This window comes from Cuculus canorus, chromosome 22 (genome assembly GCF_017976375.1).
Source record: "Cuculus canorus isolate bCucCan1 chromosome 22, bCucCan1.pri, whole genome shotgun sequence".
NCBI lineage: Eukaryota > Metazoa > Chordata > Aves > Cuculiformes > Cuculidae > Cuculus > Cuculus canorus.
The window spans coordinates 5,090,913-5,107,797 of NC_071422.1; the positions used below are offsets into that span (position 1 = coordinate 5,090,913).

At 53.9% G+C, this 16,885-nt stretch overlaps 1 protein-coding gene across 1 annotated transcript; it reads left to right on the plus strand.

The window, feature by feature from the left end:
* Positions 1-6,394: 6,394 nt before the first annotated feature.
* Positions 6,395-15,091, plus strand: TMEM222 (transmembrane protein 222). Its single transcript, XM_054086608.1, has 6 exons — positions 6,395-6,548; positions 8,890-8,974; positions 9,760-9,791; positions 10,447-10,543; positions 10,700-10,830; positions 11,783-15,091. Exons 1-6 carry the CDS (start codon positions 6,433-6,435, stop codon positions 11,868-11,870), a joined length of 549 nt encoding a protein of 182 aa, XP_053942583.1. The 5' UTR covers positions 6,395-6,432; the 3' UTR covers positions 11,871-15,091.
* The last annotated feature ends 1,794 nt before the right edge of the window (positions 15,092-16,885 follow it).

The following is a 16,885-nucleotide window of genomic DNA, read 5'->3' on the forward strand; positions in this document are numbered from 1 at the left end:
TGTGTTCGGGAACAGAGTCCAACTCCAGCTTGGTTTAGAGCTAAAGCTGCAGCCATAGAACCATGGAACAGAATTCCTGGTTGGGTGAGGATGAGAACGGGAGCCTGGGTTGCTGGGGAAGAGAGAAGTGACATACATCTTGCAGAAAGCTTACTGGTGATGCGATGGAGTTGGTTTCTCTGATCTGGTTTTGTCAGGGTCGGGGGTAAAGCTGATAAAATCCTCTTTGAGTCTTTGCTGAACCCAAGAGTTGGAGGTGAGCCGAGGGGGTGACAAAGCTGAATAGGGAAAACAGTCCATCCTTGTCTTTTATCTCTTCTTAACCAGCCTCTTGCCCTGGAATCAGAGCCCCAGTGACGTAGGCTGTAGGGCAAACCCCAGGTCACTGCATTACTGACTGAGATGTTTCAAAAGCAGCACACTCATTGCCTTAAAGTGTCTCGCAGTCAGCGTTGAACATCATCATTGGACCCAGAGATGATCCCTTGCTAAAAGATATCACAAACATACTTTCTGCTCTGGGCTCCTGCTGCAAAACCTCCCAAATACCTCCCTGCCCTCCAAGCTGTGGAATGCCAGGCCTTTAATAAGAGTTAGAACACCAGCCTGTTCTTTTCAGAATCCATTTGAACTCTTCTCTTACAAATTCCTGTTGGACACCTTTCAGCTGGAGGCCTTTTGAGGCCTCTTCATTTCAAATCCTGCCTGATCTAAATTATTGCTTGAAGACAGCTCTGCTCTAACAAAGGCGATGTGCATCCACAGCTGGAATTGGCAATCAGCTAATTAGGTCAGATCTTGGACTGAGTGGTTGGATAAAGAGGAAGCATGGAAGGGGAAGCTGAGTGGTTGAATCGTGGGTGGAAACGACTAGAAGGACCCAGAAAATGAGTCTAATCTGTAATTTGGATAAGGGAAATGGGTTGAGGTGGGAGAGGAACGATACGCTTTGGAATGTGGGGAGAGGAACAATTGCAGTGCTACTGATGTGTTCGCTTTTCTCCGCTGCAGCTGTCGGCAGCGCCAGGAACAAACCTGGAAAGGGCTCAAGATGGCTCCTGTCTGAGCAAAATGGGAGCAGGATGTCAGGAAACTGTTTGCTGTTGCTGCAGCGAGGGATTCAGTCCTCTGCCTGTTATGCTCCTCGTAGCGTATTCAGGCCTTGATCGGGAATTCCGCCAGGTTGGCAAGGAAAGAAGGTGGGCGCCTTTGTGGGTTTCATAGCCAAGAGATTGGTGTGACCCACACTTGGCTCTTTGAGTTCTTCCACCTTGTCCCCATGTCCCTGAGAAACTGGTGGCTTTGCCTTTAAACAGGAAAGTTGCCCTGTAGATTGACTGTGTCAAGGAAACGCAGCTTCCAAGTGACGGGGGAGCAGAAAAGACCTGAAGGTGAAAGCTGAGGGGTGCGACGGCTTAGGGGGACACTTTGTGGGGTGGGTGGCGGAGCCTGCGTCTGTTCTCGTGCTTGTGAGTAGCACCGTCATCAATACAGATGCGAGTGACGTTTCTGGTTCACGCTGAGCGATTAGAGGCTGTCAGATTGCAGCAGGCACAGACCACGAGAAAGGGAACGATAAAAAAGGCGAAGCGACCCAGCCCAGCCTCACCTCTGGGGCGAAGTAAGGACACTGGGGTGTCCTCCATCAGCCTGCGCCTGGGTGACATTTTCCATAGGCTTCCGCACGCGGTGTTGCCTGCTGCCACCTCGGTTGTCAATGTCAGAAGGGGGAGGGGATGTCTTCCTTGAGTGATTTGGTTCTGGCAGTCCCTGTAATGTTTGAGCTGTCACAACAGGGAAGGTTCCCAAGGAAGCCGCTTACTGAACAAGAGCTGGCTGGGTGCCTGCTGCTTTCAGGCTCAGGGATGAGCTGGGGTAGGAAGGGGAGGTGACCAAATCCCTTCCAGGCCAAGCTCCATGGTGGTGGACAAGCCCAGACTGGTGTGTGGTTGCTCCTTCCTAGAGGTGCCAGGCTGTCCTCTCCGGAAAGCTCCAGGGTGCGAGGGATGCGCTGGCACCTGCGTTGAGCAGAGACGTTGTCCTGTGGGCCAGCGGGAGGTAGAGCTGCTTTCCTGCTGCCGATGGGTGAGAGGAGCCATCGGTGGCAAGTTGCTGGCAGGAGCAGGAGCGAAACCTTTTGTTTCTCATCAAATGAGAGATTGCAGAAACAGCAATGGCAGCGTTCCTGCTCCGTCCATCGATCCAGCATTGTAGTCAGGCAAGAGAGCTGCAATAAAAAGCCCAGCCTTTAATTTTATGCATGGAGAACTTCTTACCTGCTCTCTTTTCTCCCAGTTACCCCCCCGCAGTTTCTTTTCCAACTGCAGCTATTTTTCCCTGCTGACTTCAGGTGTTTTGTATTCTGCTTAGATCAATAGCGAGAGAACAGCAGCAGCTTTCCAGTTGTCACTAGGAAGACCCTGCTGTCAGCTACAGCTCACCCGTTCTCTGCCAGCGCAGTGCTGGGGATGGAGAGCCCTTCTGCTCGCGTAACAAACACAAAGAAAGCTGTGCAGTACAGGAGGGCTCTATTGATTTTGGGTTTTTGAAATCCAGCCTGGGGAGAAGGGTGTTTTTCCTGCGCTCCAGCCCCTGACTTTGCCTTCCCACACCTGGTTCAAGAGGGAATAAACTGGGGGATGTGATATGGGCAGGGGAGGGGGCGAGGCAGCGCTGCAGCCATCCCCAGCGTCCCTGCTGCCTGGCTTTGCCAAGGGCGCTGGTCCCTGGTGATGCGCTGCTTAGCGGCCTCCGAGACACCAGCAGGAAGAGCAAATCCATTGCCTAATCCGACAGACGTGCCAGGACCACATTAGCCGATGTGAACATTGGCCCCTATTCATACATTTTAACAATCTCTGATATTTATGTTAGCCTGGAGCAAATCAATGCCGGTCTTTTCCTTCAGTGAACAAAAAGTGTTCACTGAAACACACTGAAACACATCCCTTGTGTGCATCTTCCGAGTGCCAAAACAGGCAGCGTTCGTTAGAAACCAAAGCACCAGGCATGGCTTTGCTCTTCCCAGTGTCCATATTTCCTCAGCTTTCTCTTTCTTTTGGAACCAGACTGCTGTGTGCATTCCCTCTCCATCAGATTCCGAGGAGCAGGATCGCAGGCTCTTGATCCACTCTGACACTGTGACAGGTCAGGCTGAGTCGCTGCTCAGCTCGACGTGAGCAGCGCCAGCTCTGCTGCCACCCCGACGCCTCTGGAGCAGCCCTCCCGCTTGGAGGGACTGTCCTAAAGCACTCTTTAGACTAGAAAATAGGATGGCGTGCTAAATTATCTCTGTTGAGGTGACAGTTTGTAGTCGTCAGTGCGTTACTAAGCTAGTTGAGTCGAAGCCTGACATGTTAGTATCGAGGGCGAGTAGCCCACCTCGATGTTAGACTGTTAACCAGTGCTTCCTGCTGTCACACCGGCAACTCCAAACTGCTATTCCCTCTGCTGTGGGCAGAGGTTACCCATATCCCGGGCTTTCCGCCCAGAAGCTTCCCTCATCTGAAACGGAGCGAGCGTTTAAGTGCTGGTCTGTCCTCCGAACGGAGAGCGCGTTGGTAAATGTGGGAGGTTGGGCTCAGCTTAATTGTTGGGCAAAGTCAGGTCAGGGAAAAGCAGAAAGTGTGAAGGAGAGGTAAGAAGTCTTGGATGAAGGAGAGGAATTGCGGCAATGTGGAAGCTGTGAGCTCGTGGCGACTCTTGGGAACGTGGCTTTAGTAATTAATGGGGTTTGCTAATAAGAAAAGCCAGCACCTCCCGTGAGCAGAGTGCTGATTGCCTCCGCTTGGCGTGCCGGAGCTCTGAAGGACAAGTTGCCCAGCCCTGCGCAGGAAGGGACCGAAACTGTTTTATTAGGATAAACCTCTTGTGCTGAGAGCACTGGGAACTGCAGGCCTTGAAGGGAAACACAGCTCAAGGTCTCTGTGTGAGGAGGAAAGGAGCGGCTCCCAAGGAAAGCCCAGAAGGATGCAGAGAGTGGGAGCTCGGACACCAGGCAGAACCTCCCCATCCTCCCTCTTCCTCAGCGAGTTGTCACTCTGTATTTTGCCGAGTGTGTTTGTGGTGGGTGGAAATCTGGAATAAACATCTTTCTTCTTCAGCTTTCTCGTGTAGTTTGAATTAAACTTCCTAATAAAGCGATTGTTATTTTTCTAACCTGCTTCTCCGTTTGTATGTGCTGTTCCAGCCCTGGCAGAGCCACGTCTGCCTCCTCTCACAGGAACTCCCCGGGGTGCTCATTTCTGGCTTTACGCTTCCCTGAGGGGCTCTTCCTGCCTGGCAGCTCCTGGGAATCATAGAATCATGGAAGGGTTTGGGTTGGAAGAGACCTTAAAGCCTATCCAGTCCCACCCCCTGCCATGGGCAGGGACACATCCCACTGGATCAGGGGCTCCAAGCCCCATCCAACCTGGCCTGGAACCCCTCCAGGGATGGGGCAGCCACCACTGCTCTGGGCAACCTGGGCCAGGGCCTCCCCACCCTCACAGCAAAACATTTCTTCCTGAGATCTCATCTCAATCTCCCCTCTTTCAGCTGAAAACCATCCCCCCCTTGTCCTCTCCCTGCCCTCCCTGATCCAGAGCCCCTCCCCACTTCCCTGGAGCCCCTTTCAGTCCTGGAAGCTGCTCTAAAGTCTTTCCCAAAGCCTTCTCTTCTCCAGGCTGAACAACCCCAGCTCTCTCAGCCTCTCTCCAGCCCTCGGATCATCTCCGTGGCCTCCTCTGGACTCGCTCCAACAGCTCCATGTCCTTCCTGTGCTGAGGACTCCAGAACTGGATGCAGAGCTCCAGGTTTGGTCACACCAGGGCAGAGCAGAAGGGCAGAATCCCCTCCCTCTCCTGCTGCTCCCATGGCTTTGGGTGCAGCCCATGGATCCAAAGAACGACTCTTCCAACCTCTGACCTTGGGAAGAGCAACCAGGAGGTGGTCGCTGCTGCAGTTTGTGTGGCAGATCTGCACAAGGTGGATCTGAGGGTGTTCCTCCAGGCAGGAACCTCACTGGGAAGAGCAGGAACTTCTGTAGGAAGTAGGAATCCTGCTGGGAAGCAAGAACCTCTCTGGGAAGCAGGAATCCTGCTGGAAAGTGTGGGAATCTCCACGGGAAGTACAAGAATCCTGCTGGGAAACAGGGAAGCAGAAATCCTGCTGGGGATCAGGAAAAACCCTGGGAAGTGGGAACCTCCCTGGGAAGAAAGAATGCTGACAGAAAGACTGGGAACCATGGTGGGAAGAGCGGGAACCCCAATGGAAAGTGCAGGAATTTCCCTGGGAAGAGCAGGAACCTTTCTGGGAAGAGCACAGGGAACTGTCGGGAGGGCTTCCCGATCCCCAGGGGGTTTCCTGCTTCCCTGAGGAACGGGAGTCCTCCAGGAAAGCGAGGACCCGTCCGGGAAGAGCAGGAACCCAGGAACACCGATGGAAAGAGTGGGAACCTTGCTGAGAAGTGGGAACCCTGCTGGGAAGAGCAGGAACATCCCTGGGAAGAAGGAATGCGGATGGAAAGAGTGTGTACCACGGTAGGAAGAGCAGGAACCCCTCTGAGAAGCAGGAACCCTGCTGGGAGGAGTAGGAACCTCCCTGGGAAGAAGGAATCCCCTGGAAAGAGTGGGAACCATGGTGGGAAGAGCAAGAACCCCACTGGGAAGCGCAGGGGCGAGGGGTTGCTGGTCTCCAAGGGAGTTTCCTGCTTCCCTGGGGACTGGAGATCCTCCAGGAAAGCAAGAACCCTCCTAGGAAGATCAGGAATCTTGATGGAAAGAGTGAGAACCGTGGTGGGAAGCAGGAACCTCCCTTGGAAGAGCAGGAACCACACTGGGAAGAGTGGGAACCCTGCTGAGAAGAACAGGAACTCCTCTTGGAAGAGTGGGAACCTCCCTGGGAAGAAGGAATCCCGATGGAAAGAGTGGGAACCGTGGCAGGAAGAGCAAGAACTCCACTGGGAAGAGTGGGAAACCCTCTGGGAAGCGCAGGGATCTCCCTGGGAAGCACAGGGAGGGATTCCTGGTCCCTGGGTGTTTCTTGCTTCCCTGGGGAGTGGCGACCCTGCAGGAAAGCTGGGAAGAGCGAGAACACCGATGGAAAGAGTGAGAACCATGGTGGGAAGCAGGAACCTCCCTGGGAAGCACAAGAACCACACTGGGAAGAGGGGGAACCATGGTGGGAAGTGCAGGAACCCCCCTGTGAAGAGCAGAGACCTCCCTGGGGAGCGCAGGGAGTGGTTCCCGGTCCCCAGGGGGTTTCCTGCTTCCCAGGGCCCCGGGGATCCTCCAGGAGAGCGACAGCCCCGCTGAGAGGAAGAAACCCCACAGCTCCGGTTCAGCCCGGGAGGGGGCGGAGCCGCCACTTCCTGGTTACGGGCTGTGACCGGAAGCGCGTGCGGCGTCTCCAGGAAGTGACGTCAGCGCGCTGCGCGCAGGGCGGGCCCCGGCGATGGCGGAAGCGGAGGCGAAGATGAAGCAGTTCGGGGGCAGCGGCGGGGCCGGGCTGGACGCGGAGCGCAGCCGCTTCCCGTACTGCGTGGTGTGGACCCCGATCCCCGTCCTGACGTGAGCGCGGCGCCGGGAACCGCCTCCCTCCCCCCCGCCTCCTCCCGGTGTCCCTTCCAAAGCGCCCCCTCCTTCGTTTCTCATGGGGCCTCCACTAGGTCTCCCCCTCCCCTCTGCCAGACTCCCCCCCTCCCGCCCCCGGTTTCTCTCGACAACCCCTCCCTCCGGTTTCTCTCGACACACCCTCCCCCCAGTTTCTCTCGACACTCTCCCCCCGGCTTCTCTCGACACCCCCACCCTCCCCCGGCTTCTCTGGGACCCTCGGACTTCTCGGACTTTCCTCGGATCCCTCCGGTTTCTCTCAGACCTTCAGACTTTTCTCGGACCCCTCCGGCTTCTCTCGCTAACCCCCTTCGCCTCTCCTGGCACCCCCTGGCTTGCCCTCTCCCCGTGTCCCCCACTCTCACCTCTCATGGTCCCTTCCCTGGTCTGTCTCGCTCCCTCCCCTACCAGCTTCTCTCGCCTCAACGCTTGGCCTCTCCCCGGGCCCCGTCGCCTTCCCCCTGCCTCCTACTTTGCCTCCCTCATTGTTTCCCCTCGCTTCCCCTACCCCCACCTCTCGTCTCTCCTGGGCTCCCCTCGCTTCTCCCGGTGTTCCCACCTCGCCCCCTCTCGGGCCCCCTCGCCCCTGGTTTTCCCAATGTCCCCCCACCCCCTGGCCTCTCCCGGGGCCTCTTCCTTCATTTCTGCTGGGACCTCCACCAGCCCTGTCCCTCCTCACCTCTCTCGACCTCTCCCAGTGTTGTTCTCCTCCCCTCCCTCTCTCGGTGTCATCCCTCTGTCCCATCTCCCCACTTCCTTCCGTGGTGTGTGTGTGTATCCCAGCCGTGTGTGTGTCCCAGCCTCGCCTTTTCTGGTGTCCCTCCCAGCTTTGCCTCTCTTGGGCTCCTCAGGCCTCTCCCAGAGCCCCTAGCTTCTCTTGAAACCCCCTCACCTCTTCTGGGACCCTCACAGACTCTCTCACCTTCCTCCCGACCCCACTGGGCTCCCCTGACCTTGCCTAGGACTCCTTGACTTCTCTTGGCCTACTGCTCACTGCTCCTGGGACTCTCCAGCCTCTCATGGGCAACCTCCCTCCTCCCCTGGCCTCTCCCAGGACTCCCTGGCTTCTCTTGGCCCCCTGCTTACCTCTCCTGGGACTCTCCCAGCCTCTCTCGGACAACCTGCCCCTCTCTTGGACTCTCCCAGATTCCCTTGGCTCCTCTTGGTCCCCCCTTGCATCTCCTGGGACTCTCTTGGCCTCTCCTAGGGGCACCCACCCACCCACCTGGACTCTCCTGGGTCCCCCAGCTTCTCTCGGGCTCCCGTGGCCTCTCCTAGGGCTCCTCTTGCCTCTCCCTGGATCCCTGGACCTTTCCCAGACCCTCCCAGTCCCCGCTGCCCTCTCCCAGGACCGGCTTCCTGGCTGCTCCAGAGCCTGTGTAGGCGTCTGTCCCTGGGGCAGGGCTCTCCCCTCCCCGCAGCACAGGCAGAGCTGTGCGGTGAGCAGGCTTGTCTGTACAGGAGCAAGAGAGGAGGATGTCCAGTGGAATGTGGGATGTCTTTCATGTTTCTGGAGCCAAAGTTTGGCTCCCGGGATCCTTATGCCTTGAGGAGAGCCTCAGTGCTTTGCTTCTAACGAGTTAGGAGTTGATTTGCATTCCCAGTCTTGTCAGCTGAGCGTAGGCAGGCTCCAAGGAGAACTCGAGGGGTTCTCAGTCGTGGGAAAATGAAAAGCTGTAAAATGTGGCTTTGGGGGTTGTCTGGGAACACAAGGGCTTGGTTTTATGCCTTCCTCTTCCCCTCCAGTTCAGGTCAGGTGATGATGTTTACTGAGCCAGAGCTGAGAGTCAGGTAGAAGATGTGGCGTGCTCGGTGCCAGGATTGGGAGCGGCTCCGTAACTCGTCAGCCAGAAGGAACTGCAGCTTCCCTGTGGCTGTCTCACGTGCAGCCACAAACAGGCTTTGGGTTTTACCTCTTTTCCTTTTTGATTGCCTATAATCTCCACCTTAGTCTTTTCCTGGAGGATTTTCCAAAGCTTTCGACCTTTTTACTGAAGAATCCAGAGTCAGTGAGCACCCATGTTTGTTTGTGGGTTCATTCTGCAATGAACAGAGGCTTCTCCCTGCTTTAGTTTGTTTTGCAGCCACAATTTCAGTCTCATTATTTGTCACAGTCTCGTGTTAGATTGCATAATGGCTCCACTTTCTCCCTCTTTTTCCTATATCCTTGGATTTGGAGCCTCTCAAGCGAGTCAGTGGGGAGTTGAAAAGAAGTGTGCAGTCTTGGTAGTGTTGCACAAACTCGGTGCGACTGGGGGGCAAATACCTCAGCCTGACAATTCACTTATTCCTTCGGCAGATGGCTGTTCCCAATCATCGGCCACATGGGTATTTGCACATCGACTGGAGTCATCCGGGACTTTGCAGGGCCATACTTTGTTTCAGTAAGTACACGATGGATCTGGTGCTTAAGCAGGATCTGGGCCTGAGCTGCTCCTCACCTTCACTGGGGACCTCTGAGCCATCCCATGTCTTTCACAGTTGAAAGTTTTGCATAGTAGTGGCTAAAGTGTTCCTGAAAGTTGTGGATCTTTGCTATCCCACGTGAGCTGCTGTCCAGTAGAGTTTGTCTGGGGGATGTGGCAGTGGCTGCCTTGGTTTGGTGAGCAGAAGGGAAAAATATCTCGGAGTCTGGACTCTTAATTGGGAACTTTGGACTTAAATCCTCTTAATTCTGAGTACCAGAAGCTGCCTTCTACTTCCTAAGCATTCCTGTCACTGTCATGCTGCTTAGATCGGGTATGCACCAGTCTCCTAAACTGCTTTACAGTCTGGTGGGTTTTGAAAGTAAGAGAGTTTTAAATTGGGATAATTAACGCTCTTAATGAATTGGGATGCTTACAGCTTTGAGTTAACGAGATGTTAACAGTTGAAACAGAAAAGGGAGGGTGAACATATACCAAACAGCTAGATGGTGTCACCGTGTCTAGAGTATTGACGTACTCATGCCCAGAATCAGAGAATGCTTTGGTTTGGAAGGGACCTTTACAGGTCATCCGGTCCAGAACCAAAGTACGAAAACAGCTGCAGTGTAAATCCAGATAAACTTATAAGTGTCTGGAGACTGATGAGCAGTGTGACAGCAAGCCATTGTGAGGCCTCCTAGCGAGGGCCATGCTGTGAATATTGCGTGGGTTTGTCCTCTTGAGACCTTTTTCCTTTTTTGTAGGAGGACAACATGGCATTTGGGAAGCCAGTGAAGTAAGTGCTCTTGTTGGTTTTTATTAAACTAACCGACTGACCTGCAATGTCCTTTAATTCATGGTGACAGACATGCTGCAATATTGCTTTCCTTGCTGCTCAGATGCCCTAATTCAAGCAAACGGCTACTCTGTCTCTGCTTTTCAAGAAACCACATTAAATTAAATCTTCCTAGGAGCGTGACAGCAATGTAATGGTATTAATAACTGAAGCTGTATGGAGCCTTTATGAAAAAAAAAATAGAAAAGAAAGGGCTCCAACACTTTAAGATGATGTTAATGACAAGTGCTCCAAGTAAATACTGCCTGTGCTGTGCTAATGAACTGTCATTGCTTGCATCCCGTTAGTGATTTTCTGGGAAGGAGGAGAGCTGCCTGGGGTTGGTGTATCATGTTTTGAATGGCCTGAAGGTTTCCCACCCTGGGATGTGGAAGCAGTTTGGAGTTTTGTCTATGCCCCTGAGGCCAGCAGTTTTTCTCCCTCGGGTGCTGAGCAGTATTCCCGCTGCCCTCTGCAGCATACTTGTCTTGAGGAGCTCGGCTTCAGACTCCAGAAGGACTGGATTTCTCCTATTCTTCTTAGCAGCTTCCTGCTGGGAAGAGCAAGAAGTTGTGATGGTGCAGCATTCGTGCAAAAGGATCTGTTCTCCTTCTAGGTACTGGAAACTGGATCCCAACAAAGTCTACTCCAGTGGTCCCAATGCTTGGGACACGGCTGTACACGATGCCTCGGAGGAGTACAAGCACCGAATGGTAGGGTCTGACACCGATGTCCCATCTGTGCATGGAGGGATCTCTGCCCCTGGCGTTTGGGTCCTCGCTGTGGGAGTGGGACCTGGGGGGGTTTCTGCAGCACTGGGGAGCCTCAGGGACAGGATTTCTAGTGCTGTGCCCCTTTCTATGTTCCAGCACAACCTCTGCTGTGATAACTGCCATTCGCACGTGGCTCTGGCCTTAAACTTGATGAGATACGACAATAGCACCTCATGGAACATGGTGAAACTCTGTTTCTTCTCACTCCTATATGGGAAGTACGTAAGGTGAGCGGAGGAGCAGCCTGGATTCAGCAGGCAAAAGGGCTTTGTTTCTTCCTAGCCTTTACAAAACTTCTGACTGTGCTCTGGAGAAGAAACATCTCTTCCTCACAGCATGTCTGTCGTTGGTAGGTGGTACTGTTGCTGCCTGCTGCCTCTTCGGGAAAGAATCAAGAGTGCCTTCTGGGTTTCAGTAGATGCTCCTCTCAAAATACTGCATCTGGGAGCTAATGTAGGGTGCCTGGAATTTGGGGAATGCTAGCTGAATCAAATCTCACTCTGTGTTGTCTTTTGGCTGGGTCAGAACAGAAGGTCACAGAATTATGGGTTCTTCTTCCATCTCTGGAATCTTGTTGACATAAAAACTAGTCAAATTTCCAGCTGGCATGGAGCTTCCAACTTGAGTGGAGAGGGAAACCCTAAGCTTTCCCTGCTAGAAAGGGCACTTCGTCTTCATTTCAGCTCCTTGTGCCTGAAGAGGAGATTCTGCGAGGCCTGCCCTGCAGAAAGCTTTTGAGTTGCTCCACTTCTGTTGGATCTTCCCTGTTCTGGAAGAGATTCGCTACCAGCTTTTAGGCAAGTGTAGTCCTTGCTATCGTGATTAAATACACCAACAGCCTCAATAATGAGGCCTGCAGTAACAGGGTTTCATTTTTTTGTGGTCTCCTGTCACCACTCCTGCCTATGCAGGTATGAAATGTGCTAGTCTTCAACTTGAATTTAAGCTGCAAGGAGAGTCCAGCCCTACTGTTCGTTATATGGCTATTTGTGGACCTGGTTTAGTCTCAATTTTTAACTGACTGAATCTCCAGGAAGTGATGTGTCGCAGTGCCGACAATGGATAGGAGTCAGGAGGGCATCTATCTCCCCCTGATTTCTCCACTTATTCTCATATCCTCTCTCTCTTTTGTCTTTTTCCTTACTTTTAAACCCTCCCCCTTTTTTTTCCATCTTGCAGCATAGGGGGATTCGTGAAGACCTGGCTTCCCTTTGTCCTCTTCTTGGGGGTGATCGTGACCGTTGTCCTGACACTTCATTTGCGGTGATGGCAGCTGTGAACTCCCCATTCCATGGACCCACGAGGGAAAAAACTGACTGATCCAGGGAGATGGAGGCATGGGACTCTGGGAGGCGTTTTCTGGGGAAGATGGCAACTCCGCTCCATTGTAACAGCTCATCTTTGTTTCCTTGAACTGGCTTCTTCTCCTTCTGTTTTTGTTCTGTCAATGGTGTCTCCCAGTGTCGAGGGTCCTGAAGCCTCCTCCTCTCTCCCAGAATGTGTTCCCTTTCTCCGGTTTGGTAGGTAGAAACGCAATCAGGAAAGGAGAGGCGTGGGCACCTTTGCTTTCAGTGCCAAGTCAAAAGCCACAAGGCAAACCCTGCCTCCTGCTTCAGGAGCCCAAGCAGATACACCTTGTAAGGTTCTCTCTGATCACCTGGTTTCTTCCTCTTGGCAGACTTCTTCAGATGCTTCCTCAGATTTCCTGCGTCTCCAGGAAGGAGTTGTCTCCCTGTTGCACGACTCTCCTTGTAGCCTATGTTTCACGGTGGAGGTGTGGAGTTCCTCCTGGAGGTGTAGAGTGTTGCAGCACTTGCTGATAGCCTCCCCCGTCGTGACAGAAAGGTGGTGGTGGTGGGACACTCCTGAGGAGACACACAGAGGGACGCTCTGCGGCAGGGCAAATCCACCTGGTCTTGCTGGTGAGCCCAGAAAGGCAGGAAAGTCGATCGACTGGCTTGGGAATGGCTCATGGCAATCTGCGTGCTTTCAGCTCTGCCTGTTGCAGAGCTGGGAGTCTGCTCCTAAGTCCCTTTTAACTTGTGCCAGAGAAAACACAGCTTTCTTGCTTTTCCCTGAGCTTTGATTATCTACAATTATTGTTAACACTTCCCACAAGCCACTTTCTCACGAGCTGCTTGCTTTTCTTTGATCCTTCGTAGTTGTGTCGCTGCATACCTGAGTCTGCAGAGCTGGCAGCATCAGCAGGTCCTTGTTTCTGGGGCAGAAGGCCTAGACTAGGGCTTTGAAAGCATCTGTGAGACCTGAGCATACCAGGGCCATCAGAAATTAAAAGAAGAGGTGAAGGGACTGGAAGATACTCGTGTTCTGTGTGGATTTTGCAGCAGCAGACTGGGGCACCGGCTTTCATGCAGCTGGTGAACAGGATGGTGAACAAGAAGGCCTGTTGACTTCCTTGGCGTTCTTTGAAGAGCACACCCAGGGGTGAAAGTCCTTTGCAGGACTGGCTTTGATGTGAGAAATGCTGGTTTGGCAATGTTGGGAGGCTGAGGACCCTTTTGAGTCCTGGATTGGGCAGGATGAGTAGTAGGGGAAGAGGCTGTTTCAGAGCGCTAGGCAGGAAGTGAGTTTGGATGAGACCCAGAGCCTCTTCCAGGGCGAGAGGTCTGGGTCTGTGCTCGCCGAGGCTCTGGCCTGCAGATGCTGCTTTCTGTGGGGCTCTGAGCCAGGTGGTTTTTCAAAATAAGTGTGACGGAAGGGTTATGTGCGGTTGAGCACTTCCTTCTGACCGCACGGGAAGGAGAGTGGCTTTTCCACTCACGCCTTGAAAGCTCAGCTCTTAAATCCATCAGGTAGTGGAGTAAAACCTCAAGGAGTGCCCGTGGCCAGCAAGAAAGCTCTTCTCGAGTGCCTGCCATCTCTGTGGCTTCCTCTGGGAGGCCCGTTCACTGTCACCCTGCTGGCTCAGACCCACTCCTGTGTGCCTTTCCATCTGTTTCCATCTCTCCAGCTCCTCTGGCCATGTGGGAGGCTTGGGGACTCCTCTTGGGCTTCTTGATTTCTGCATTTTCTCCTTTCCCTCGGTTACTGTTAAACATCCTCTCACCTCTCTCCCTTCTCCCTCGCATCCAGGTGTCTGTCATCGGGTGCTGGCCTTTAGGGCTGGATGGAGGAGGCGTGCAGACCTCGGCGCCCTTCCCCATCTACCCAGAATTGGAATAGTCATCGGTGTCTGCTCTGTCCGGTCATTTCAAGCCTGTATGAAGGGTGCTGGCTCTGGGGCTGATAGAAAGCCAAGATCTTGATCAAAGAGAACCTTATGATGAAAAGATGGTGGTGTACCAAGCTGCTCCGCGTCGCTGCAGTCTCTACTTGGCGAACCTGCTGGCTAACGTGCCCTAGGAGAAGCCAGTCAAGCAGGAGAGATGAGTCCTTTGTCTTTGCTTTTAATTTAGATGTGATTTCTCAGAGTGACCCGCCAAGGATGCGCCCGGATTCCCTGGCCACAGGGCTGAAGCCAACTTGTCTTACGCAGTAGCAATAACCTAGAGACTCGTAGGCCTGTCTCACATGTTGATTCCGTCTTTTATCGATAAGCTATACACGCGTTGCCAAAGCTGAGACTTCAGGTTGCTGGAGGAAGCTGGGACCTGCTGGCCACAGTTCCCACTCCTAGGACTTCTGAAAACATGTTGTGTGCCATTCCCCACCATGCAAATCCTTGTCGTTTGCTCCTAATGCTTTTTCCCAGATCTGGCTTTCAAATGGAAGCTCATCGTAAGCAGCAAATGGGCCTCATAGCCGGATGGAGTGCTGGCTGCTGGGGAAGGAAGGCAGCTTCTCCCCTTAGTCCTGGCTGAACAGCCACTCTGCTTCCACCGATGGAGATGGAAGATGCCTCTGGGCATCCAAAGGAAACGTGGCTAACGGGAGAGCAAGGCCCAAATCTGAGGTGCTGTAGAGCCAGCCTGCACATCCCTGCTGGACACGCAAAGCTGTACTTGCACAGTGAAGGATGGTGCCCGCCGAGGTCAGGTGCTGGGAGAGGTGGGTGGACTGTGTGGATTTGTGGCGTTCCTACGCTATGGGACTGTGGAATACCTGGCGATGCTTGGCATGGCTTCCCAGCAGCGCTGCAGCCAGCGGTGGGCGGTGGGCTGCCCACCCTCTGACCTGCGAGGTGGCAGAAGGGGTGGGTAGATAAGGAATGTCCTCTCCTTGTAGCTTCCTTCATGTCACTACAGGTTTCTTTGCAGTGCCCTCTTCAAAGAGCCACATTCGAGGTTCACCCCATCCTTCACCTCCCCGTTTTGTGCTCTCCTTTCCCCGTGGCACGTTCTTGCGCTGCAGAGCTCCGTGGCTTTGCCGTTGCTCTCTGTCCAGGACGAGCCCTCCGTATCCTCATCCTTTGTTCTCTTGATCTCTGCGGGGCGCTGGATTACTTTGTAAATATTTAAACTCTGCTTCTGTGGTTTCATAATCCCGACGGTAGGGGAAATAAACTTATTTCTGTGGATGTCTCCCAAGTGCCACATCTCATTGTTGAGACTCTCCTCCTTCCAGCCAGGAGCGGGGTTGGAATCCCCACTTGTCCCACTGAGCTTCGGCCCCTCTCCTGCCCCAGGGCATCGTGTCTGGCTGTGCAGGAGCCAAACCCCAAAGCTCCCATGCCTTTTACTTTAGGAACTTGCCCTTTGCTCTGCCCTAGGGCAAAACTCAGCCCTGTTTTCAGAGCTGCTGTTGGGAAGGGGGGGTTGGGATGCAGAGGGTTTTGCTGCAGCACAGGAAGCATTTGCAGGCTTTCATGCTGGGTTTCTTTAAGCCAGGGATTTGCCAAGGGTCCTTGTTTTGTTTGGGAAGAGAGGGGGTTCTGCCTGTTCTTGCTCTTTTCTGCTCCCTTTGCCCAGTCAGCAGAGCTGAGTGCTCTTGGGAGAAGGATGCTTTTTCAGAAGAGAAGCCCCCTCTTGCAGGTGGATCCCATTTTGCTGTTCCCTTTCCATAGTCTGAACTCTGGCATCTCTGGTTTGTTTTTTTTTGGAAGCTGGGGTTCTTTCTCCTGCCAGTGCGGAGCCCCCCATCTTCCATTTCCGTGCAATTTGGGGAGAGGATGCGTGTGCTGGGGCCAGGGCTGCCAGGAGCTGTGGAGAACCAGGTGGGATACAAAGACCCAGCCTCATTTTCCCCTCCCAGCAGGATACAGCTGCCTGAGCTGGGAGTGAGGAAAGCTGGGCCTCCGAGTGCTGTAACGATTGCTATTGCAGCAGCTGATTTTCTGTTACATCTGATATCCAGAGGCCAAGGCTGCACGGTGGGGGAAGGAGATCAGCCTTAAAATTAGGTTGTGTACAAGGCTTGGGGATTTAACAGCGCAGCCATCTTACAAAACACCACCTGGATCCTCTCCTTCCCAGCCCCTCGATCCAAACCACCCTGTTCTTGTGGCTGCGTTATCGCCAGACACTCCTTTGGCTCCAGGGCTGTGAAGCAGGCAGGCTCCAAGGGGTTTATCCTGCTCACGTCTGTCGCTGGAGCACGAGGTGAGGATGCAAACCCTGCAGGAACACGCTCTGCATGGCTCTGTACCACTGTAACCATCCTGCTGGGTCCCTCCTTGCCTTCCAAGTGTGGCAGGATTTTTCTAACCCACTTCTGCTGCCTGGGGAGCTGCAGGAAATCTGGCTGGAGGTGCGTGGGAGCTGAGCTACACGGTTCAGGTCATGGTATTTGGGGATTATGTGGAAGCAGCTGGTCTGAATGTGCCAAGATAGTCACACTTGGGTGCCTGGGGTGCTTGCAGGCAGGAGGGTGGACTGTGCAAGCCCTCCTCTCATTTTTCTCTCAGTGGGGTGAGTGGAGGCTGCTGGAAGCCAGGGAGGTTGCAAAGCAGAGTGGCAGAATTCGTCCCAACCTGCCAAATGACCTGAGCCGAATCATCAGGGTGACCTGATGGGTGACTGCCTCCTGCCTCTCTGCCCTCACCCAGGATGGCTGAGCGTGACCCATCCACCCCAGCAGCTCCAGCCCTGGGAGAGGGGCTGGGGGTCCCTGACCTCCCCCATGGGCTGGGGGAGCTGGTCTGAGGGTCCCTGACCTCCCTGTGGGATGGGGGAACGGATGCCACGGCAGCGGCTCTGCCACCGCCGCAGGGCTGGTGTGAAGCTGCCTTTGAAGCGGGGTCACTTTGCCACAGCTGGCTGGAGGGGAGGGGGTGCCTGTTTCTCATCCTCTTAGTAGGGGGGTAGACATCAAAGGGCTCCCTGGGGAGCAAATATCAAATTGCGCCGAAGCATTTGCACGGTGGAAGCTTTTGAAAACACCAGC